Consider the following 24,603-nt stretch of genomic DNA (forward strand, 5'->3'; position numbering starts at 1 on the left):
ACAGAAGGGGTCTCTGTTCCCATCCCTTCCCCGCAGCAACGTGCCCAGCGTGGGCAGCCTGGCGGACCAGGACTACCTGCAGATGAGCACGCCCCAGATGAGCACTCCGGTGACGCTCAACAGCGCGGCCCCTGCCAGCAACAGCGGCGCGGGGGTGCTTCCGTCCCCGGCCACGCCACGCTTCTCCGTGCCCACGCCGCGCACGCCGCGCACGCCCAGGACTCCCCGAGGCGGGGGCACCGCCAGCGGCCAGGGCTCCGTCAAGTACGACAGCACGGACCAGGGCTCCCCCGCCTCCACCCCCTCCACCACGCGGCCGCTCAACTCGGTGGAGCCGGGCACGGTGCAGCCCATCCCGGAGGCGCACAGCCTGTACGTGACCCTGATCCTCTCCGACTCCGTGCTCAACATCTTCAAGGACAGGAACTTCGACAGCTGCTGCATCTGCGCCTGCAACATGAACATCAAGGGTGCCGATGTGGGGCTGTACATCCCCGACTCCTCCAATGAGGATCAGTACCGCTGCACCTGCGGCTTCAGCGCCATCATGAACCGCAAGCTCGGCTACAACTCCGGGCTCTTCATCGAGGATGAGCTGGATATTTTCGGCAAGACCTCGGACATCGGCCAGGCTGCAGAAAGGCGACTGATGATCTGCCAGAGCAACTTGATCTCACAGATGGGAGAGGGAGCCAGGAGGAGCCAGGAGCCCCCCATGAGTCTCCTGCTGCTGCTGCAGAACCAGCACACGCAGCCCTTCACCTCGCTGAGCTGCCTCGATTACATGGCCTCCAACAACCGCCAGACGCTGCCCTGTGTCAACTTGAGCTACGACCGGCTGCAGGCTGACAGCAATGACTCCTGGGTGGAATGTTTCAATGCCCTGGAGCAGGGCAGGCAGTACGTGGACAACCCCACGGGGGGCAAGGTGGATGAAGCCCTTGTCCGAAGTGCCACTGTCCATTCCTGGCCTCACAGTAACGGTACGAGCACAGCCAAGCCTTTTGTCTCTGAATGCTTTGTGATCTCTGTAAATTTGTTTAGTTGTGACCCATATAATCTTTATGTGGGAAGTGACTAATAATATGCTAAAGTAGATTTCTGAAAACTTGTAGGTTACATCTGATGTACCAATAATCTAGTTGTCCTCAGACTTTGTGGCCTAAACTGGGAATGAGTCTCCGGAATTTCACAAATCTGAAGCAAATTTGGGGGAAGGCAATATTAGGGGCTCTTTTTTATTTTGGAGGAGGGTATAAGTAGTCAGCAGAAAAGAATTCCTCTGTTTGAGTTAGGGGGAAAAAGTACCAAGGAGGGGAAAAAATTATAATTAAATATTACTTGTTTGTATACTGAAGATGCTCTGATGTCTTGTGACCTGAGCTGGACACCATTGATACTGAAACTTGTATAAAGGCCTGTGGTGACAGCAGTGTTTTTGAAAATGCAATATTGAGTGCTAACCAGCTAGCTAGAGCTGTCCAAATTCCATGGGCAGTGTGCAGAGCAATTCAAGGAACAAACCATAAAAGCTGTTGCTGTGTCTGAGGGATCGCTGTCCCTCCCTGAAGTGATTGCTGCTCCTTGTCCCTTGCAGTGCTGGACATCAGCATGCTCTCCTCCCAGGACGTGGTGCGCATGCTGCTCTCCCTGCAGCCCTTTCTCCAGGATGCCATCCAGAAGAAGCGGACGGGAAGGACCTGGGAGAACATCCAGCACGTGCAGGGACCACTCACCTGGCAGCAATTCCATAAGATGGCAGGACGAGGGACCTATGGTACCTACACTGGGCTCTGTGCCAAGTTAGAGTGCAGCTTCCTAGAAATGGGCACTTTCTCCTGGAAATGTTAGGAAGGGGCTCTTCAAAGAGCTTTAAAGTGCCTCAAAAGGCCTTTGTGACACCCTGGTGAAGGTTTTACCCCTCCAGGTGATGTACATTTACAGGGAGCAGAAACTGTGGGTGTGGCTTGGCCCCCCCACCTGAAAGGGGGGCTGGCTGACACCAAGACAAGATGGTGCAGACATAATGGGAGCAGAGGGAGCTGCTGAAATCATAACATCATAATGGGAACAGGGCCTGTGTGAGCTCTGCAAATCCAGAAAAACTGGGAATGCTTTCTCCACACAGATTCTTGTAGCCTTTATGAGAAGTTTCAGTATCTCCTGGCTGTAAGTAGCGCTTCTGTAAAATGTGAAGTTACAAACCAGGTTTTGTCTGTGCAGGTTTGCAGAATAATGACTGATATTTCAGTCTGTATTTCTTGTCATTTATTTCAGGCTTAACCAGTGCAGTCTGTTTTTTTGTTTTTCCTGCAGCTCCACCATACTTTGCTCTCTATTGGTATTTGATATATTGCTGCTTTCCTTGGGGCTGGGACCACTGGGGGTAACTCCAGTTCCTGTCTAAAGCTGCTGTGCCCCACCAGGAGCACTTCTAATAATTTTTCCAACATTTGTAATTTGAAGAGTTAGGATTTGCCAATTGTTACCAGAAAATAGCACCAAAATTCCCATAGAGTGCAGAGCACAACCTTTGATGGAAAGTCAGTGAATTTCACTGGATGCTGGCTTTTTAATAAAGTTGAATTATATTCTGCAGGAACTACTGGGTATATTTTAGCTTGACATTTTCAGCAATATTTCTTCTACTGAGGCAGTATCTGGGTGACACCCTGTTACACTGGATAATAATCCTCTCTGTGGGGACAGCAGTGCTTGGAGCACATCCTATGGGAGAGGGGCAGGAGGCAATTTTTAGAATTATAATAACTTTGTATAGCATTATATCCCTGGGAATGAATTTCTCTAAGCATCAGTAATTTTGCATAACCAGGTGGAGGTGGATGAAGAACTGTAAGGTCGGATTTTGTGTGTTCCTGTTATTACTTGTGATTGAACAGGAACTCCTGGGCTGTGGTTATGGACATGACAAAGGAAAACCAGGAGATGAAGCTTTGGGAAGGGCAGTACATGAGCTTGGAATTCACTGGGAGAAGTTTTATTGCAGCTTTCTAGGAAAGTTTAAGTGGTGCTTGGATCAGCTCCCTCCACTTTGGCCAGCAACTTTGATTATATGACATTCCTTAAGTACGATATAAATCTTCCCTCTCCTTTATTAAATATCTTTTCCAAGAAGAAAGGCTGGGAGCACATGGTTTATCAGGCATGGCACACCCTTGATAACCATTTCCACTCCATGATAAACCTGTAGAACGCTCAGAACAGCAAGGGATGAGTGATTTCCAATATTCCTGTAAAAGAACCCACTTCCTGGGCCATCAGAGGCCCACTGCAGTTAAACCAGATATTTTAACAATTTTTCTTTGTTTGTTCTCCTGTGAAGGCTCTGAGGAATCTCCTGAGCCTCTCCCGATCCCGACGCTGCTGGTGGGCTATGACAAGGACTTCCTGACAATCTCTCCGTTCTCCCTGCCCTTCTGGGAGAGGCTCCTGCTGGACCCCTACGGGGGCCATCGGGATGTCGCCTACATCGTGGTGTGTCCAGAAAATGAGGCCTTGCTCGACGGAGCCAAAACTTTCTTCAGGGACTTGAGTGCTGTATACGAGGTTGGAAATAGGAACCACACTGAATTATTGCTTCTTATGTGTCATTGCTGCTCCAGTGCATGTCCACTGGGAAAACTCTGTGGGGTTTAAAGTAACAACTATTTGAAGAAGGGTTTTGTTTTCATTTTGAGGGCTTTCTGTACTTTCAGAGTCTGGGAATGCTGTCTGAGTGACACTGGGATTCTGTGGGTATTTTGGGGTGTTTGTTGCTGTCTGCTCTTGCCAGCACACGCTCATTTCACAGAGGAGGCAGCAGTGGCACTAACAGAGCTGCAGCCTCCCAGTGATAGCCCAACCAAACCTAAGGAGCACATTAAAGACACTGTTTCTTTCTCACAGTTGCTAGGCTGAGGATAAAAGCATTTATTTCCTTAGCCTGTACTCTCCAATACATCAAATTCCTTTGTAACCTTAGTTTTGCTGTGAGTGCAGTTTAATCCAACAGATAAATGTAACTCTTTTTTTTAGATACTTATTGAGAAGCCCCTAGCTGTGTGCTGAGAATGAGGGGCTTAAGCCACAAGCCAGTCTCTGTAACTTGCTGGGGTGGTTGGCATCTCCTTACAGGCATTTATCCTTCCCTCCCCTGGCAGATGTGCAGACTTGGGCAGCACAAGCCCATCTGCAAAGTGCTGCGGGACGGGATCATGCGGGTGGGCAAGAGCGTGGCGCAGAAGCTGACGGACGAGCTGGTGAGCGAGTGGTTCAGCCAGCCCTGGGGCTCCGAGGACTGTGACAATCATTCCAGGCTCAAGCTCTACGCGCAGGTCTGCCGCCATCACCTCGGTGAGTGACACCCCACGGCTCTGGGGACTGTAGGGACCATATGCAAGCCCACAGCATGGGTTTGCTAGAGGTGCAGACTGTGGTCTGTTTAAAAATTTAAAAGATTTTACAAGGCTTTATCTTAAGTTCTTCCATGTTAAATTTGGCTGCTTCAGAAAGCTGTGGTGTTTGTCACTCTGGGGATTGTGTCAGCGATTCAAATTCTTATCTTTTTAGAAAAGTCAGTTTGGTATAAAATGTTTTTGTGTCACAAAGATCACAGAATGATAGTCTGGTCTGGTTGGAAGGGACCATAAAACTCATCCTATTCCACCTCCTGGGATGCATTCCACACCAGACCAGGATGCTCCAAGTCCTCTGCAACCTGGCCCTGAATACTTCCCAGGATGAGGCAGGTGTTCCACACAAGACTGAAGGTGTCCATGGTTCTGGTTTATTGCTGCTGACACATTTCATCACACCTGTGTGATAGAGCTGTGTCACAGTGGCCTCCAGTGTAAAGGTGTGTTTATAGGAGAGGGGGAGGTACTGAGACTCTGCAGAGGCAATGAGTTAACACAGGGGCAGAAGAGACAGTGCTGATGTGTGCCTGGGGCATCAGTCTGCTATGTGTGGATCCTTGGAAATACATGACCCTGAAGGCACCTTCTCCTCTGGATCTCATGCTGCCTTATTCCCCCCTGAAAAAGTGACACTTTTAACAGATCATTCTGGTTGTTTTTGTTACGGCATCCTGCCCTGCTCTGTATTACACCAACATCAGGAGCACTTGTTTGGTGAGGGACTGTGGAAGGGTATAACATCTCCTGGGGTAGGATCAGCTGACTTCTCCTGGCTGGGTCCCTGGAGTCACCTGGTTTCAGCTGGGGACAGGCATGGCTGTTTTCTCCCAGAATCCAGAGTCAACATATATTGTATGTGACTGAGAATTGGAATCTTAGCATGAGACACAGGAATTATGGCAAGCTGAGGAATTATTACAACACTACTGAAGTACCTCAGGCTTCCCCACAGAAAGAGGCAACGTGTGCACAGCCAGGTGAGGAACTGGGCTGCTCAGTTTACACCTGAGGTGTCTGGCAGGGCCAGCACTGGAAACTTCTCCACTGGTGATTTACACCACCTTGGGGAGCAAATAAATAATAAATATTCATTTATCACCATGGTATCTCACAGCAGAAATAACTACATTAAAGTTTGCCATGATTGTAGCTCAGATATAAACAACTCTAAAGTTTCCAGCCTGACAGAGATAACCTGTCAGAGACTTGCTAAGGTGAGCACTGTACAATGCTGTTACTGCCACAGTTTGGCCAGAGAGCAGAACGTGTCAGTACCAGCTTAAAGTCACAAAGCACTGCAAAGTCAGTCTTGGTTTTAAAGACAATTGATTCATATCAGTTCAAACTGAGAAATGGAGGTTCCATTCTCTTAGCATTTGTATACTATTAGAATTTTGTAAAAGTGCAGGGAATGTCATCTGAGTTGCAGGTTCCTTTGATCTGTCATTAATCCCTCTTTCCGTGCCATTCCAGCACCTTACTTGGCCACCCTACAGCTGGACAGCAGCCTCCTGCTGCCCCCCAAGTACCAAACGCCGGCTCCGAGCCAGCCGCAGGCAGCTCCCGGGATCTCGGCACCCGCTTCCTCCAGCTCGTCCTCGTGTCTCTCGGCCGCCGCCGGGGCCCCTGCCACGGGCAGCTCCTTCAGCTCCACGCCCAGCGCAGGCACCACGAGCCTTCCGGCAGGGAGCGCCTCTTCCTCGGGCTCCTCGGTGCCGCAGCTGTCGGCGTCCTCTGCCACGCCCGGCGCCAGCCAGATGGGCACCGGCACCTCCTCCACGCCGGGCTTCAGCGGCAACGCCGGCTCGGGGCAGAGCGGCAGCGCCGCAGGAGGCACGGCCGAGCGCTCGCAGGGCAGCGCGGGCCCCGGGACAGACACCGAGCCCGGCCCCAGCCTACCACAGCAGCAGCAAGAGGGCCAGGAAGGGTAAGTGATGCGCTCGCAGGGCTCCAAGGGCTGCTCACTAATCCCGTGTCCTGTGCTCAGACAGCCTCTAAGCCATAGGGAAACCCTTCAAAGGAGAGGCCCCTCTGACAGGTGCAGCACGGCTGAGCAGGTGGGAGTGGAGCAGGGCCTGTTTCTGTGTGAAGCAGTTGCTGACAAAGGGGAGCTGGAAAAAAACACCCCTTTTTCATCACAAGAATCCCAGCCTGATTCAGCTGCATGCATGTGGAGCTGCCTTAGGACCCTTCACCTGCCCTGTCCTTGCAGCACCAGGAGCACATGGGTCCTGTCAGGCCCTGTGCCACACATGTGGCTTGGCACTTGCAGGTACCCCATGGAGCTGAGTGCCTCTTGCTCCATCACACCTGCACCATTAACAGATGCAAAGTACAAGCCATGGATTTTCTTTTCCCTAATTTTTTGCACTGCAGGTGATGTTTTGCAAACAGGTACACTTGGAGACACACAGGCACACACATGAGACACAGTTTTAGTCCTGTTACTTTAAAATAAATTTGGACACCACAACTTTTTTAAAGATTTCATTATGAATAGCCATCCATCACATAAAAGTTAAGAAATGGTTTTGTAGCATTATATGTAACTTCCTGAGGCAGCATGTTTTTCATTACTCTCATAATAATACACATTGCTGATAGTCCTGGTGTGTGTTACAGAGAAGGAAACGCCCACATCCTGCTGTAGCTGGGCTTTTCCTTGACACATCTGTTCCCTGATCTGTGCAAAACACCCTTTGAGCAGCTGCAGGGGCTTCTGACAGAGGCTGAGCTGCTTTGATCACTTACAGATGCTGAGCCTCTCTCTCCTGGCTGAGACACAGGAGGAGCATTTTACCAAATAAGAAATTCTCAATTGCTCGTTCTGTTACCAGTGGAGCCTTCCCTGGACCTGAGCAGGACTCCAGGCTCCGTGAATTGCTTTGGCACTTCTAAATTCCTGCTGTCCCCCTCCCACCTCTCCCAAAAGCATACTCTAAACTGCATCAAAACCCAGACATGCCCTGACATGAAAAGACACACAGCCGAGTCAACTTTTCCATATTCTTTAGGTATAATCTGGTCTGATAGCATTCACTGAGATGCTGTTAGACTCTATGGTCCCTTTAATGACTAATTAACCCAGGTATTTTGGATTAGGATCTGTTGTGAGCACAGCTCATCTCAATGCCTATCCTCATGGATTTTAGTTTTGCTTCTGGACATCAGAATTCCTCATGCTTTCCTTCCCCCTGGCTCAGCCTGGCCCCAGACACAAGCAGTACTCACCTGTGGCTCTGCCCCCAGCACGTCGGAGCGGGAGCGGATCGGGATCCCCACGGAGCCGGACGCTGCGGACAGCAACGCCTACCCCCCTGCCGTGGTCATCTACATGGTGGACCCCTTCACCTACACTGCCGACGAGGAGTCTGCCTCCACCAACTTCTGGCTCCTGAGCCTCATGAGATGCTACACAGAAATGTTGGACAACCTTCCTGAGAATATGAGGAATTCTTTCATTCTCCAGGTAGTTCTGCCTTCCTCTGTATCCTCACACTGAGTCTGTCACAGCACACCTGTGATACGGACTGTGCTAAAAGAGATAAATGCGAGATAATGCATGAAATGTAGGTGGCATTTACAAATTATTTTGTTGACAGTACAAGTCTGTATATTAAAACAATCCCTTGTGTTTGTTTTGATGAGAAAATTAATTAGAGCAGCCACAGAATCCCTGCATCGAATCTGTCCTGTGGTCCCAACAATCCTATCTGCTCAATGCTTCCTGGAGAGGGATTTCAATTAAGTTGTAACTTGAGTTGCCATTACCAATAACTGGCCAGTTGCTCCTTTGATTACTTTACATGTCAAGTTGTTTGCTGTTTATATTCTCTTGATTTATACTATTTAATCCAAAAAAAGTATGTCAAGCCAGACATTTAATGTATAACTACTGTATTGCTATTATCTGCTTCTTAAAAATAATTTACCGTGTAACTTGGCATATAAAAACAGTTACTTACTATGGAATTGCTGAAGAATTGAATTTGTGCAGCCAGAGGCAGCTCTTGGCCTCTTGCCCAGGCTGGCTGCATTTCGCCAGGCCTCCTGTCACAGAGGCTGAGCCTCAATAAATGTGGGGGGAATGGGAGGCCAGAGGGCACAGGCAGGAACAGTGTGGGAAGGATTTCTGTGCACCTTATCCATGTCTGCTCACCTTGGTTTAAAGGTATTTCAAATTAGTTAAAAAAAAAATAAGTTGGAAGTTCTTGTGATGCCTCAAGTTGGGCACAAAAAACTGTTGTTTTTGATAGTTTTGACCTCATTGTCCCCTGAAAGGATGGGGGAAACTGTTACCAAAATATTTCAGGCTTGGGGATGAACTGAAAGTCAGATCCACACCTTCATATTGTGGTAGGCTGTAGGCAACTGATTGATCCAGACCTGGAGACACTAAAACCAAAGCAGCCACTGATACCATGGTGTGTGAAACACGAGAACTGTGTAACCTCTGCACTGCCATTGGAGCTGAGGCTGTAGCACACTGACCCTTTTTCTCAGTGCTGTTTGGTTCCGCATTCACTGTTCCTCAGAATACATTTTGCCAGTTGAAGTCAAAACATCAATTTTCTCTAAGTCAAGGGAAACATGATCCAGTTCCAGCACTGTATTCTCGCACACAACATACAGTTACTATAAAATAAATCAAACCCAAATGTTTGCAGCTTTATTACCATTCCTGTACTGATGGGGAAGGCTCAGTCCCTGAAATCCTTTGGTAAAGATGGCTCTTAAAACACCCACAGGCACATTTAGTAAGCACAATGTGCTGCCAAGTTTCTGAAGGTTCAAGCAAGAACCATAAAGTATTAAAAGTTTTGTGACGTATCACTTTTATTTCTACTGAAAATATTTGTTGAAAGAATCTGTTTGGGTCTTGTAGTGTTGGCTACAATGTAAATGTTTTATACTGACAGCTTCTGCTCTGAAGATCTCACTGTAAAAGAAACTTTAACAGCCACGAGTGGGGCTTGTACAATAAAAACAGTAGATAAAAACAGTAAGGTTACAGGTATTTAATTCTAATTTTAAAAGAGGTTTGATCTGAAAACTGGGTTTTTGTCATGCTTTGTTTCCTTCTGAAGAAGTGTTGTTTCATTTCTCCTTCCTGCTCTTGTTGTGTAGTTGGGTCTTAACCCCAAAGTCATGTCCCAGGCAAATCTCCCCATAGCTCTGGTTCTTGCTGGTTGAACCTGTGAATCCTTGTGGGCTGCTTCCCATGACTTTCTGAAACAAATGAAACTGAGCAGCAGCTGAGGCTGCTGAGCTTCTGCTGGGAACTAAATTGAAATGGGGAAACAACCACACAGATCATTGTAACAGAACTTAATTGTGCCCTCTACACCCCTCTGTAGGATGACACCATAGTGCCAATTCCCACAAGGACAGCAAACAATTCCCAACCCTGACCATGAACCATGGAGCCAAACCCGCCCGAACACAACGTGCAGGGATTGTGTGGTTCAGGCCACCTGCAAGTGAAGGTGTTGCCCAGAAAAAATCTTCTAAAAAAATCAGGGTGTTTGAATACAGGTGTTTGGATTTTATGGATTAAAATTCACTCTTGTGATGGAAGCAGTTTTGTCCCAGAGAATGCAGTCCCTGCCTGCTGCAGCCACTCCTGCCAAGGGACCTGTAATGCAAATTGTGGAGCATCCCGAAATGTGCTGGGTGTTCAGTGACTAATGACTGTGTGGATCTGGTAGGATTTTAATGAGCAGCTCCTGGAAGCCTCTCAGCCGTTTTATTGTGTGTCTGAATTCCACAGATTGTGCCTTGCCAGTACATGCTGCAGACAATGAAGGATGAACAGGTTTTCTACATTCAGCACTTGAAGTCTCTGGCGTTCTCTGTGTACTGCCAGTGCAGGAGGCCCCTGCCCACACAGATCCACATCAAGTCCCTCACAGGCTTTGGGCCAGCTGCCAGCATTGAGATGACCCTCAAAAATCCTGAGGTTGGTATTGGTGGCAAGAAAAATCAAAGTCTTTTAATAAACTGTAACCGCTTTCCTCAAATATCAAAGAGTAGAGAAAATACTTGTTGGGGCATTTTTTTTCAAGGTATAGAAGACAATGATGATATAAAGGGAAAAGGCAAGCTAATATGGAATAGAAAATAGTAACAAAAACATCAGGCTAACTTGCTTTCAAAACATTTTAAGTTTCTTGTTTTGAATCATAAAGCAAAAGGTTAAAGTGTGAAAGAAGAGAAAATGAACATCGTTAGTTGGGATTCTGAGTCATTTTGTGGTTTCAGTCTGTAGTGCTCCAACCTGAATTTAAACTCAACCTTTATTTCTATTCACATATATATGCATATATATGAAATAAGTTCCTGTGCCTAATTGCAGATGTTATATTAATTCCCTGAGGTAATGGAGAAATCCCCCTCTTCAATGGGCTTATCTTTTATCTATTTTAAACTGTAAATATTAAAGCCCTGATTCTGGAATTTCAGGGATTTCAAAGGAAGACTAATTCATTCTACTTTCTATGAATGTTTTGCATTCTTTGAAAGATAACTATGAATATTTTATTCAGATCTAATGGACCAGCAAAACACTTAAACACTTACCTTGGCATAAAGAGCTGCTTGGGAGGGTTTAAAAACCTACTTGCAAAGCCAAACCTATTTATTAGCATTTATTTATTGCATTTAATTAATTTCCGTTTATTGCATTTTACCCATTTGCTCTCAGTCTGCACTGCAGACTCCCAAACTTTGCTGAAGAATTAAGAAAATACCCTGACCGTTTTTTAATTATGGAACATGTCCGGTGAGGCCTCTCCTGTGTGTTCTGCAGAGAGGAGTTCCAAGGCAAAGATGGATTTGGGCTGCCCATGTGGGAAGCAGCTTTGCAGAAGATGACCTGAGGTCCTGTTGGACATGATGGTGCTCCCAAGGAGCAGCAGTTGGGCTGCCTTGGGAAGGTGCTGCAGCACAGCCAGGGTGCTGCTTGTCCTCGTCCCTTCTGGGCTCCTCAGAACAAGAAGCTCACATGCACTGGAGCAAATCCAGCCAAGGGCCTAAAGATGATTAAGGGACAGGAGGATCTGACAGCTGAGGGGGTTTAAACTCCTGCCTGTGTCAGAGACCGGTCCAAAGACTGCTTTCACACCCTGGGTTACCTGTAAATAAAAAGAAATCTTCAGATAAGGTTTGAAGTGCATCAGCTTTAACTGACAGCAGTGAATTGTAACCCCCCTTTTCTCAATCTCCCTCCTGACTAGGAATGCTTTGAATTTACTCATTGTTTCAAGCTTGCCTGACTCTGTACTTGTTGCCAGTGTGTGTGTGTTCCTTGTGTTCAGTAGTTTCTGATCTATCTGCTGATGGTTGTGCTGACTCTTGCAGAGGCCCAGCCCAATCCAGCTGTATTCACCTCCTTTCATCCTGGCCCCCATCAAAGACAAGCAGACAGAGCTGGGAGAGACGTTTGGAGAGGCCAGTCAGAAATACAACGTGCTCTTTGTCGGGTACTGCCTGTCCCATGACCAGCGCTGGCTCCTGGCATCCTGCACCGACCTGCACGGGGAGCTGCTGGAAACCTGCATTGTCAACATTGACCTGCCCAGCAGGTACTCACTGCCCTTGGCTTCTCCCATGGATCCATGTCTGGAGTCATCCCTCACCAGCTCCTTGTACATCCCTTCCATCCCCTTTCCTGCTCAGGAGATCATGCTGGTGTTACAGTGAGAGCCTTTCAGTTGGCACTTCTAGATTTTCAGGTCTGCACAGGGAAAAGGGACTGAGTTACAGTTGTTTTACAATTTGTTAAACAGCTGTTTTGCTTACAAATCTTAACTTGAGGAACACCTGGTGTGTTGCTTGGTAGTTTGATGGCACTGTAGTAATAGTACTGAAAGCAGACACATAGTTTTTCTTGTTAGTAGTAGTAAAAGGTGATTTAGGGACTGCCCAGAACTCTTTAGAGGGTAAACAGTGGCATAATTAGAGAGAACAGAAATCTGAATATTGTCCTTGATTCTCCTTTCACTCTTATTTTAATTCCTTCCCCTGCAGGTCAAGGAGGAGCAAGTTGTCTGCCCGGAAGATTGGGCTGCAGAAGCTCTGGGAATGGTGCATTGGCATTGTCCAGATGACATCCCTGCCGTGGAGAGTCGTCATTGGGCGCCTGGGCCGGCTGGGCCACGGGGAGCTGAAAGGTGTGCACTTGTCAGGGCTGCCACTCCTACGGGGTGGGGTGGGACAGGGACCCAGGGTGCAAGGCAGGATGGCTCAGACCTGATCACAAACCTTTCAAAAAGGGTTTGAGAGTGATATTCACATAACCACAGAGTTGTTTAGGCTGGAAAAGCCCTCTGAACCCATCAAGTCCAACTGTTCCCAGCACTGCTGAGGCCACCACTGATCTATGTCCCCAAGTGCCACATCCACACAGCTTTTGAATACTCCCAGGGATGGGGACACAGCCATTCCTCTCAGTTTTGCATCACCTGCAGACTTGTTGAGGGTGCACTCTGCCACCACACAGTGGCATTAGATGGGGTGAATTTGGCTTAACCTTCCCAAGTCCTGTCTGCTTCCTAGAACCGTGACCTTACAAAAGGTAAACAAGGTGTGCCAAATTCTATCACAGACAAGATAGACTGTTGTTTATTTTGCTAGAGTTTAGTGAAGGCAAATATGGATGGGAAGCCAGATATCCAGGCTTCCCAGGCAAGGCTCCTTAGGAGTTTATAATCAGCACCAGAGCTGCTGAAGCCCTTTCTCTCCCTTTGTCCTCATCGTTGTCTTGATACTGATGCCCACTTGACCAAGTGGATCTGAGTGTAAAGTACCTGGCAGAGAAATCACCAGGATCCTCCACACTGGAATTTCCTGGGCCATGACAGCATGGGTTACAGGAGAGCTGGCTGCAGTCCTACCCTGGCACTGAATTCCTGTATTGGTTTCCATAAACCTTTCCTTGTTTTTCCCTGGGTCTGATGGTACTCCCTCGTGTTGTGCAGGATTTGCACACTGTCCTTCCACGGGAAGTTGGAGGCCTTATCATGTGTTAGAGAAATTTCTGAATGAAGTTATCCTGACACAATAATAGTGTTATTATACAACAGGATTCAGTTGTGATTCCTCAACTTCAACATCACTAAACAAACAAAAAGGGAAAAAATGGAAAAAAAATGTATTGAACAAAGGAAAGCCAACAGACTGCCATGGAATAAAACATTGCACAGGAACTCCTCGAGCACCCAGTTTGTAGGGGCAGACCCCTCGTGTGCACAGTCAGTCCTGGAGAGTTTGGGATTAGGGAAATGCCAGGTGTTGGGAATGTTTTGCTGTTTCCAGGTGAGTGCTGGCTCTGCCAGCTCTGCTTTAGCTCTGTCCTCCCATGGTGCTTTTCCCTTGCAGACTGGAGTATCCTGCTTGGGGAGTGCTCCCTGCAGACAATCAGCAAACAGCTGAAGGAGGTGTGCCGCATGTGCGGCATCTCTGCAGCAGATTCCCCCTCCATCCTCAGTGCCTGCCTCGTTGCCATGGAGCCACAGGGATCATTCGTGGTGATGCCAGGTATGTTTGAGCCAGCTATGGCAATACCAGCAAAATTGATCATCACATTTCACACTTAGGCACAATAATCTTGGAATTTCTGCGAAGAGCTTGACTAGCATGGCTAATGGTGTGTCAGAAAATAGGTTTAGCCAGCAGAATTCCCCAGAATACCATGGAGAGATGTTACGTGGGGAGATCAGTCTCCTGAGGGAAGGTGACTGTGGGCCACTGCCAAAGTGCTGATCTCTTCCCTGGGAAGGCCATGGGCTGGAAGTGGTGTCACAGATACCCTTGTGCATGGAGAAGGCTGCAGTGGGAATGAGTAGGAGCCTGTGGAAATGGGAATAAGCTCACTTGCCTTCTCACATGCTGAAATTATTTAGAGTTCACTTACAAGCAGCAGTCTATGGGTTTAAGTTGAAGTAAAATTTAATGCTGAGTTTCCCTTTGTTGTTTTACCCAAGCACGTACTTTTTAATGTATGTGGTGACACATCCTTAACATATCCTTACAAACCACTCTGGGGTTTTTTAAGTTTAGAAAGAAAAGACTGATACAGAGCAGAATTAATTGAGCCTGAAAATTACTTATGTTGAATATTTTCAAAGCAGAGACTTTGTAATGTGAGAAAACAGATGGCAAATGAGGCTTTTTTCATATCACAGTAAAACACAAAGAAAGACCCAAATCCTTCAACAGAATATTTTTTCATTTAGATTCTGACACAAAATTAGGTCAACAGCAAGCAAAAATTAGGTTAAAATTGAAGGTGCTGGTTAAATACTGCCAAAGAAGATGTCTCTGCATTGACTATTTCCACCTTCCAAGTTAATTGTTGGTAGATAGTTGAGAAGAATAGAGGAGAGAGAAGCTTTATTGTTGTGTGGCTTTATGTTTGTGTTCATATTGAGCAAAGTGGGGTGTATTTCATAATTCTACAGAGATGTGTGAAAAATCAATTTAACTTGCTCATTTAACAAGTAAATATTGGATTAAGGGGCAGCAGAATGACAGGAGAGGTGGGGCTGGTGATCTCAGTGTCAAGCTCTTGCAGCAGTGTAATCTTCTGAAGGCCCTTCAGCTGTGTCTGTGAGTTTGCAGAGCAGGTGGGGTGGGCAGAGGTGTCCCTTAGACAGAGCAGGTGTTTGGGAGGCGATGCAGTGACCGCTGTGCTCTTGTGTCTGTCCCTGCAGACGCGGTGACGATGGGCTCGGTGTTCGGGCGCAGCACGGCGCTGAACCTGCAGTCGTCCCAGCTCAACACCCCCCAGGACGCCTCCTGCACACACATCCTGGTGTTCCCCACCTCTGCCACCATCCAGGTGGCACCTGCAAATTACCCCAACGAGGATGGCTTCAGCCCCACCAACGGTGAGTGAGGGGGAAATCTCTTGGGGCCTTTCCAGGGCATCAGCAGAGCTGAGCTGGGCAGGAATGAACCCCTGAGGGGGCTGGGATTCTGCACTGACCCCACACCACCCTGGCAAGGGAGCCATGCAGGACTTTAGCTACAGGGGGAGGCTCTGTGCTTTCCCTCAGTGTGTTTTCACAGTCACACTGGTTTATTCCCAAAGGGACAAGGACCAGCCAGTGGACCAAGTGGCACAGACCAGAATGTCTTTTGTGTTGTGACTTGCTTAGGCCAAAAACTTGCTGTTTTTGAGTCGAGTTTCACATCGGGCCATGTTGTGTACAGAGCTGACAGGAAGGAGGCAGTTGTGGAGTAGGGAAAATATCCCAACCTGAGATTTGCTGATGCCCCCAGAGTGCTTTTACACTGAACCTGCAGTTTGAGTCAGCAAGACTGTGGTTAATGCTTTATATCCAAATAAGCATTTTCCTGCTTTGTCCCAAATCCTTTAAATGAGTGCAAAGCAATTTAAACCAAGAGTAGCTACAGACACGTATGGTGGCTGTATTAATGAGGGCAGTTGGGCTAGAGAGGAAGGCAGGCTACTGCTTTTAAGGCTTTGATCTATCCCTCCTGGAATGTCCCAGGGCCTCTGGAGGGAAGTTGCCCCTCTCAATCCCTGTCCCAGGAGGCACTGGGATCCTTCCCAAGCACGACAAACATTAACCTGCATTAACCTGCCCGTTGGTGCTGCAGATGTTAATTAGACTCAGGTACAAGAATAGCCTTTTCCAAAATGGTGTTAAATTTAATTTTCTTAACTCTGCTCTACTTAATGATTAAGCTGCTTCCTATGCCATTAGCCAGCTCATTTCTGCTCTGGGGGCCAAACAGAGCATGATATTAGCTCTGGTTTGTTTACTGAGGCTGTAGGACACAAGTTAATAAACTTCAGTTAAAGCATTGCTCCGGCAATCCAGAGGTTCTCTTTGGGAGATGAAAGAAAACAACCACCTCCTTGCTTCAATACTGGGGTTTCAGGTGAAATTAGTTCAGGACACACATACTTTTCCATCTTATATGGAGTAAATTCATCTTTTTCAAGAGAAATTGTTGTTTATTATATGTAGGATGCTTGACTTCCATTTAGAGCTTTGTGTTTTAGTATAAATTTGGTTGCAATTCTAATTAATGCAGTTAATTTAGACAGCTCCCACTGTCCCTGTCTACCCACTAAAATGTACTTTAAATGTCATTATACTCTTGGATTTCTTTGCCTGCTGAGAAATCTGGATAAGAAAAACCCCCCTCTAAACCATATTGTGATGCTGTAATTTTTGGCTCTGTGTTGATGGTGCCTTATCCTTCTCTCCCATAACTTAGGCTATTGTAACCTGTGTGCAAATGATGAGTAATGGAATGCACAAGGCAAACACATCTTCCCTGTATCTTTAGCCCTCCCCACATATTAACATAAACCTAATTATTCCAGCCAATTATGCTAATGAGTGGTGTGGCACTCCTGAGGTGAAAGTGGGATATGAAGGCGGCGTTGTTGGGGATCCTGGTGCAGTGTCTGAAAGGATCACGAGGACCTTGCTGCCCTCACGAATTCCGGGGGGAGCTGCCAGGGCCGTTCCCAGAGGTTGGAGCTGCTGTGCAGCTCTGGGAGCCTGAGGAGCAGCACCTGTGGCAGCAGCACATGGAACTGTGTGTGATGATTCCAGGTGTTTTGTTAAGGGGTCTCTCTGACCAACTGCACAGGGCTGTCAGTTGTTCTGTTACAAAATTCAGTGTGGATTTTATGGAGCTGCTACAACGGGAATTCTGCTCAGTCTGTGGCCACTGCTAAAATGATAAAGTTCATTATCCCAATAGCTGCCTGCCAACTCTCCCTTTCATGTCTGTGTGGTTGCAGTCAAGAGTTCTAAAGGGGATTAAACAGTAAAGTCTTCATCTCTGCTTTCATCTATCTTGGGAGTATGTAAAAGAAAAAAGGGAATGATACTAAATTAAAGGGAAAGGTAATAAATTATAAAAAATTATTGGAGAAAAGAGTATAGCACGTTGGAAGTGATTTTCCTTTCTTTTCCTTTTCAGATGATATGTTTGACCTCCCGTTCCCAGATGACATGGACAATGACATTAGAATTTTGATAACAGGGAATCTTCACTCTTCGCCAAATTCCTCCCCAGTTCCTTCCCCTGGGTCACCATCTGGCACTGGAGTGGGATCTCACTACCATCACAGTAGGGTAAGGCTGGAGCACCATAGGGCACACACTGCTTAAAATAAATACAAAGAAAGACCCAAATCCTCCAACAAAATCTTTTTTCCTTTAGATCCTGACACATAATTAGGTCAACAGCAAGCAAAAATTAGGTTAAAGTTGAAGGTCACAATACTGCCGGAGGTGTCTCTGCATTGTCTGTTTGCACCCTCCAAGTTAATTGTTGGTGGATGGATAACTGAGGGGGAGAGAGCAGGAGGAGAGCAGCTTTATTTTTGTGTGGCACAGCCATTGCTCATCCATTCTTTCCTGGAAAATCCTATGGAATGTCCCTTGCACCAAGTGACAGAGTATTTGAGAGAAGGGAAGCTGTGACAGCCCTGTTCCCGTGGATTTCAGGGGAGGCAAGAGGGAGAGAATTCTCCCAGTGATGAAACTCTGTCCATGGAAACTCCACAGGTGCTGGATGGTTATGTAAATGTTGTTTTCTTAGGAATATTTAGCCCAGAGCACACAGCACTTGGGAGTTATTTTTGTTTGAAGTGGCTTTTATAAAGTCAGTTCCAACATCAGGGATTACTTAAAATGCAAATTATTTTTGGTAATTCAAGTTAGTTTCTTGAATTGGCATAGCTTGGATCAGGTTTGATGGAACTCCCACATTTTATCATGTAAGACTGAGCTGTTCTCTTAAAATGGTTTCCATCAAAATCAGGTAGAAGTTTTATACTTCACAAATTTCTGTGAAGTTTTGTTCTAAAAGTATTACATTTAAAGTAATAGCATATTACTTCTTCTCTAAATAATGTTTTATGAGAGAAACTTTTTTGATATGTCAATGAGATGTCTCAAGATCCGAATTCTAACTCCTGAATGTGACTGACTAAATGGTGGTAGTTTCACCCCTGGAAGTTGAAAGTCCTAGCTGTTCTTTTCCTTGCAAACTGCCAAAATGCCTTGGTGCAGCTTCAATACAGTCAGTGAGGGAGAAATGCCTCCTGCCTCAGAAATCTTAATCCTGTATATTGTGAGCTCAGTTCACAACCACCTTGTGTGGATGGTGCGTCTCTCCCATCAAAGGCTTGATAACAGCACATTGCTGTCCCAGTTATTCCAGACTGGTGTGGGAAAATGAAAACTTCTAAATTCTGCTGTCAAACTCTGAAGCCATAAATCACAACTCCTCACTCTCTCCCCAGTTCCCTCAGCAATCCATTCTGTCCCACTGCTATGCAGAGCTTGCTTTCAGTGGAAATGAATCCATTGGGAATAGCCCTGGGAGGTTCATGGCCTGAGCCCAGAGCCCCGGACAAGCCCTTTCCAGCTGAACCTGAGTAATTCCCATTAACCATTAAGCCAGGTCTGGTAATTGCAGTGTAATGTTTGGCTTTAGCAGAGCAGCAGTGTGTGATCATTCCCCCGTGGGCCTGGGGTCATGGCAATAATTGATGGTTGGGCACTGGCCCCGTGTGCTGGGCTTCCAATGCTGCCTGCTCCAGGCTTTTTCCCTGCCTTGGATTCCTGTCCAGACCCACTGGAAGGGATTGGTGAGGGGAGAGATTTGTAACTGAGCTGCTTTCTGTCCAGTGGAATATTTTTTTTTAAACTTATTGACATGTATGGATGAAGTGAAATGCTCTCCCAGCTGTTTGGGAATCTGCAGTGCTTCTGAAACGTAAGCCTGGAGAACCCAGCTACAGGGGAATAAGGCAGGACCTGGATAACTTTGACTAAGATTCCTGACTGACTAAAGGAGGGCTCATTTGCCACAGGACAGTAATTAGCAAATTAATTCACCTTCCCAGGAGTGGGCTGGATTGCAAACACCCTCTGAGCTGCCTTTTCCCTGTCTTGCAGAGCCAAGGTGAACGTCTCCTCTCCAGGGAAGCCCCCGAAGAGCTGAAGCAGCAGCCTCTGGCTCTGGGATACTTTGTGTCGACTGCCAAAGCGGAGAACCTCCCACAGTGGTTCTGGTCCTCCTGTCCTCAGGCGCAGAACCAGTGTCCCCTCTTCCTGAAGGTCTGTCCTGGAGCATTCATTATCCATTGCTATTTCCATGCCTGTAAAAGCTGCAGTTGGAGTCTGTGGTGTCAGAGTGAACCTGAGACCTCCCACTCCAGAACTGCACAACTCCAGTTTGGTTTATTCAAAAATGGTATTTGGAAAGACATGTGGTCATGGGGGGTTCAACACAACTTCCCATGCTGTCCTGAGGTGATTCACAATGGATGTTTCTTGGGAATCTGTAGCAGTACCTGCTGTATGAGGAGTTAATTTTTGCTGTTTCCCTCTGTGCAGGCCTCTCTCCATCACCACATCTCTGTAGCGCAGACGGACGAGCTTCTACCTGCCAGAAATTCTCAGCGAGTTCCTCACCCCCTCGACTCTAAAACTACATCAGATGTCTTGAGGTAACACCCTTTAGGTGTTCATTTTTGCTCTAAACGTTTGGGGATTGAGCTCCAAGATTTCAGAGTAACCTTTCCAACCTATCACAATTACGTACCAGTTTTATCAGCAGTTTTTAGCCCTGCTGTGCCCTATGTGTCCAGGGCATTTCCTCCTCAAAGATGCCAGAACAGGGCCCTGAGGGGGAATTCTGTGGGTTTCCCTCTGCTATGCACAAAGATGCCGGGGAAACGCAGAACAGTTCAGCCTTGCCAGGGGGACATCATGGTTTTCCCCCCACCCAGACTGCTCTTTTCCCCTGGCATCTAATCTGAGCTGTGCCACTCATTATCTTACCTCACCGAACCGAATGGATGTGTAGGAGGAAATAAAAGCACTCCCTGATACCTCTGTGCTAGGATTGGGGTATAAAGGAGGCACTGCTCCTGAATGCATGCAGGGTGTGTGTTTATTGTTCAGGATGATGTGAGGCCACTTTGCCTCCATCCCACCTTTGGGGACTGGACACAGATCTGTGTGATGAGAGCATGCTGTGTGGGACACCTCAGTGAACAAACAAACATCAGCAGGGAAACAGCAATGTCTAATCTAAGGAAACTGGGGGGGTCTACTATTCTAGAAGATCTGAATTTGCATCCTCTTGGAGGATTGAGCTCTCATGGGTGTCCCAGGTATTGAGTAAAATGAGAATGCAGTGGACAGGGAAAGGATGAGATAAAACAGGCACAAGTTACAAGATGAGAAATTGCAATTAGATACAGGATCACAGGAGCAGTGTGAGCAAATACTGGCACAGGGTGCCCAGAGAGGCAGAGGTGTTCAATCCCCAAAGCTTTGACAGCAGTGGCATTTGAACCACTGTGAGTCCAAAGTCTGTGTGTTTGGAAGGGCCTTCATGCAAATAGTTCAGACATAGTAAAGCTGAACCCTCCTGCTTTTCAGTGAGGTTCCTCCTTTGCCAGCACCCTGGCAGCTCTGTCAGGGTGTGTAGGACCAGGAGAGCCCATTTACAACCCTCCCTGGGCAGGCTGTGATGTCTCTGCCTTGCTGTGCAGGTTTGTGCTGGAGCAGTACAACGCCCTGTCCTGGCTCACGTGTAACCCGGCCACGCAGGACCGCAGCTCCTGCCTGCCCGTGCACTTTGTGGTGCTCACCCAGCTCTACAATGCCATCATGAACATCCTGTAGGACACACACAAGCACTTGTTCTTCTGGCTGCTTCTCCCCTCCGCCCGGGAACGTGCCACAACCTGCAAGAGCTCCGTTTGCTTCTCTTCAGACCAGTCCTGTGCTGTGCTTCTGTTCCTCCAAAAGCACATGTGAATTCCGCAGTGTTCAAAACTAAACTACCCATTAACATCTCTGGCAGCTTCAGTCCAAAATCTGGGAACATCCAAGAACAGTGAACACGGAGTAACCTCAAGCCAGTGTTAGTTTGGTGGCTCAGTAACTACTGGTCAGCGTGATTATTTTTTTTAATATTTTATTTTTCTAAGGAAGACTACAGAATCTTTTTGCATTAGGAACTGATAAAGACCCACGAGCAGTGTCAGCCCTGCAAGTAAAAACCACCTTGTAGTGACCAGTTCGGGTGTTTCATTGTTTGATCGTCATAAACCGGGACTTTGCAGGAGGAAAAAACCACAAACACAAAACCACACAGTCATAGTCTCGTATAAATATTGGAGTTTTCTGTCTACCTGGAGTTCCTGTCAGAGTGGATTGGGATGAATGCATGCATTTGTTACCTGTCCATGTAGATATGAATGGTCTGGAGATACTTTATTTATTTTTAGGTTTGGGGAGGGGAGGGATTAAATTATAAAGGACCAGGAACAGTAGAAATACCTTAAAAATCCAGCTCCGTTCCACTGTAGGGTTATTTATCTACAGACCTCTCACTCTTCTGACCTGGAAATCAAAAGTGAAGCTCATAACAATCAAAATCTGGGAAGGGAAGCGTGTTCTGGTATAGGTATTCTGTATTTTAAAGAGTTCTCCCCTGTGTTTAGCCTGGTTAAAGCAAGGAATGACCAGTGTTTAATGAAGGATAACACTACCTATGGGAGAAGAGTGAGAGGGAGGTAGGGAGGAAAAATACTTTAAAGCCCAGTGTCAGGGCAAGTGGAAAGTGGTAAATTAATCTATTGTAGAGCTATGATTGAAATATATTTCCAGTAAATTTAGTGATGCTAGAAAAGTATTTACTGAAAGCCAAGTCGCCCTTTAATTCTGGGTAGACTCGTCCATGTACATATCCAAAAATATGGTTTTTGTTTACACTAAATCAGTCACAAATCTGGTGTATTTTTTCTGACTATAGGAATATTATTTCAAAGAAATAATTTTTAAAAATTATATCATTAAATTAGTACTTGAAGTTACACCACTGTGGTGGCAAAGTTACTTTGTTTAGTGAAATGATTGCCATTGGGAAGGTTAATGGCTAATTGAAGTATTTTTATGACTCCTTCATTCCAGGCTCCAAGGGGGTCCTATTCCAGCCCCATTCCCTCATTTCTGGGGGTGCACTGGGCAGCAGAGGGGGCCAGGGTCAGGCACTTGGATCAGGCTGGGTGACCCCTCCCTTGGCTGTGGAGAAAAACTACCAAGTTTAGAGTTCTTCCAAAAGACTTTCATGTTCTGGTTAAAAAAAATGAAATTCTATGATTTTAAAAAGTATTTTTCTTGAGATAATGTAACATTTAAAACAAATTATATAAAATAATAAAAGAAAAAAAAAAGAATTGCTTGTGTTAATGAGAAGGTGAAGGCAGGAGAGGAACCTGTAAATGGATTATTTCCTTCCCTGCTCCACCCCTCTGTGTGGGTGTCCTCTTTGCAATGTATAGGTTAAAAAAAAAAATCTGATATCAAACCATTTGTATCTAATGTGTACAGTGTAAAATTGACTTTAAAAATATTGCAGTACTATTTTTTCTTAATCAGAAAAGAAAATTCTCAAGGCCTTTTGAAGAGCATAAAAAGATGAAGATTGTAAACTTGTATAAAAAAATTTAACTTGGGGAGGAAAAAAATGTAAAGTAGACATTTGTAATCTTTTACCATTTGGGGGTTATTTGTTCCCAGGATTCATCTGAACTTTGGATTATTATTTTGCTTATTGTTTTTAAATGGGCCGTTTTTATCCAGGGGCGTTTCTTCCCCACAAACCTGGTTCTAAGCAAAAATTAGAAATTAAAAAAAGGGCAGCAAGGAGTAGTTTTCATCTGGTGTCTTTTATTTAATTTTTTTAAGTTAAGAGAAGCTGGTGACATATTTATACGTTTTTGTGCAAAATAAATGAATGGCAATAGATTTTAAAGAAAAATCTTATGTACTTCAGTGTGAAAAGTTCTGTATAATATTTCTCTTAAATATGCATTATTTTACTTGTGAGTTTTTTACTGAATTAATCTGAAATGTACAAGCCCTGGCTTTCCTACAGAGTGAAGAAAGTTTTTTGTTTTTTGGGTATTTTTTGTTTTGGTTTGGTTGTTTTTTGTTTTTTTTTTTATTTCTAACTTGGAAAAATCATGCCTAAATCAGAATTATTATTACAGTTGTTTGAGCTAAAGGGAGCGGGAGGGTGGGGAATGTCCAGCATGCTTGTATGTATATTTCAGAACCTTTTTTAAATGTAAAAGCTGTACATTTCTGGGGAGTTCTGAATTTCTTTTTTTGTTTTGTTTTTTGTTTTGTTTTTTTTTTCTCTGAGCATTTTGCAGTGAGCTTCTTTTATATATAGCCGACAATTTGAAAGAAAACAAAAAAAAATGTGAAGTTCATTTTAAATCTACAGTATATCGCTGGTACAATACACTAAAAAAGACTTTGATAAAAAGAAACAATAATAATAAAAGACCTCCATTTTAAATGTCATTCATATATACCTTGTGGATGAGAGCTATATACTTTTACACACTTTTTTAGATGAATAAATTATTGAATTACTGAAACTGTTGGTGGGGTTTTATTCTTGTATTGAGCTCTGAGTTTTGGCATTCCCAGAGAAGGAGTTTCAAGATGGAGATCCAGGGATGTGAATGGAACCGGAATGAAATGTTTCAAACTATAGGTGTTGTGAGGGGAAATTGGGTGTCACTGATGCCCAGGATGGAAAATCCCACCAAAGGGGTGGGTGGAAGCAGCCTGGGATAATCCAGTGCCACAGGACCGGTGGCTGCTTTCCATGGGCAACTCCAAACCCAGGGGTCCATCAGTGATGGATGAACTCCATGTGCAGCAGGTGAGTCTCCAAGAGGAGCTGGCAGGGGCAGGTCAGGCCTGGCCCCTCTCCCTGCACAGGGAGAGGGCCACGGTGGCTGCAGGACTGCCCTGGATGAGGGACCAGAGCCATGGCCTCAGGCTTCCCAGAGGAGCTGCAGAACCCCCAGCCCACAGCAGCTGGACTCCATCATCCTTGTGGGCCCCTCCCAGCTCAGGATACTCTGGGATTCTGTGCTAATTGTGAATTCTGTGCTAAATGTAGCTGCTGTGGGCAGGGCTGGGTTGGACTCTTGGACCCCAGGTCTCTTCAGAGTGAGACACTGTGGGTTTAGCAGAGTCATTCCTAAACACAGATGTGCCAAAAATGACCTTTAATGAATGCTGTGACATCCCAGGATGTGTTGGGGGGGAGAAGGTTGGAGCCAGCTATGCCATCCTGGGATGTGGGG

General features: G+C 46.0%; 1 protein-coding gene across 5 annotated transcripts in view; it reads left to right on the forward strand.

The window, feature by feature from the left end:
• Positions 1-23,883, forward strand: part of MED13L (mediator complex subunit 13L) — a 167,754-nt gene extending 143,871 nt beyond the window's left edge. For all 5 annotated transcript variants that reach the window (XM_014253865.2, XM_005524402.3, XM_088064863.1 and 2 more), the window contains 15 exons: positions 37-983; positions 1,598-1,777; positions 3,344-3,567; positions 4,161-4,353; positions 5,889-6,342; positions 7,665-7,884; positions 10,186-10,374; positions 11,775-11,998; positions 12,444-12,586; positions 13,794-13,952; positions 15,128-15,304; positions 17,385-17,539; positions 19,373-19,534; positions 19,814-19,926; positions 20,980-23,883. In XM_014253865.2, the coding sequence (XP_014109340.2) occupies positions 37-983; positions 1,598-1,777; positions 3,344-3,567; positions 4,161-4,353; positions 5,889-6,342; positions 7,665-7,884; positions 10,186-10,374; positions 11,775-11,998; positions 12,444-12,586; positions 13,794-13,952; positions 15,128-15,304; positions 17,385-17,539; positions 19,373-19,534; positions 19,814-19,926; positions 20,980-21,112 (3,673 nt within the window). In that variant the 3' untranslated portion in view covers positions 21,113-23,883. The remainder of the gene's footprint in view (positions 1-36; positions 984-1,597; positions 1,778-3,343; positions 3,568-4,160; positions 4,354-5,888; positions 6,343-7,664; positions 7,885-10,185; positions 10,375-11,774; positions 11,999-12,443; positions 12,587-13,793; positions 13,953-15,127; positions 15,305-17,384; positions 17,540-19,372; positions 19,535-19,813; positions 19,927-20,979) is intronic.
• Positions 23,884-24,603: the final 720 nt, after the last annotated feature.

This window comes from Pseudopodoces humilis, chromosome 20 (genome assembly GCF_049639895.1).
Source record: "Pseudopodoces humilis isolate 2021_Gansu_Grassland_sample_001 chromosome 20, ASM4963989v1, whole genome shotgun sequence".
NCBI lineage: Eukaryota > Metazoa > Chordata > Aves > Passeriformes > Paridae > Pseudopodoces > Pseudopodoces humilis.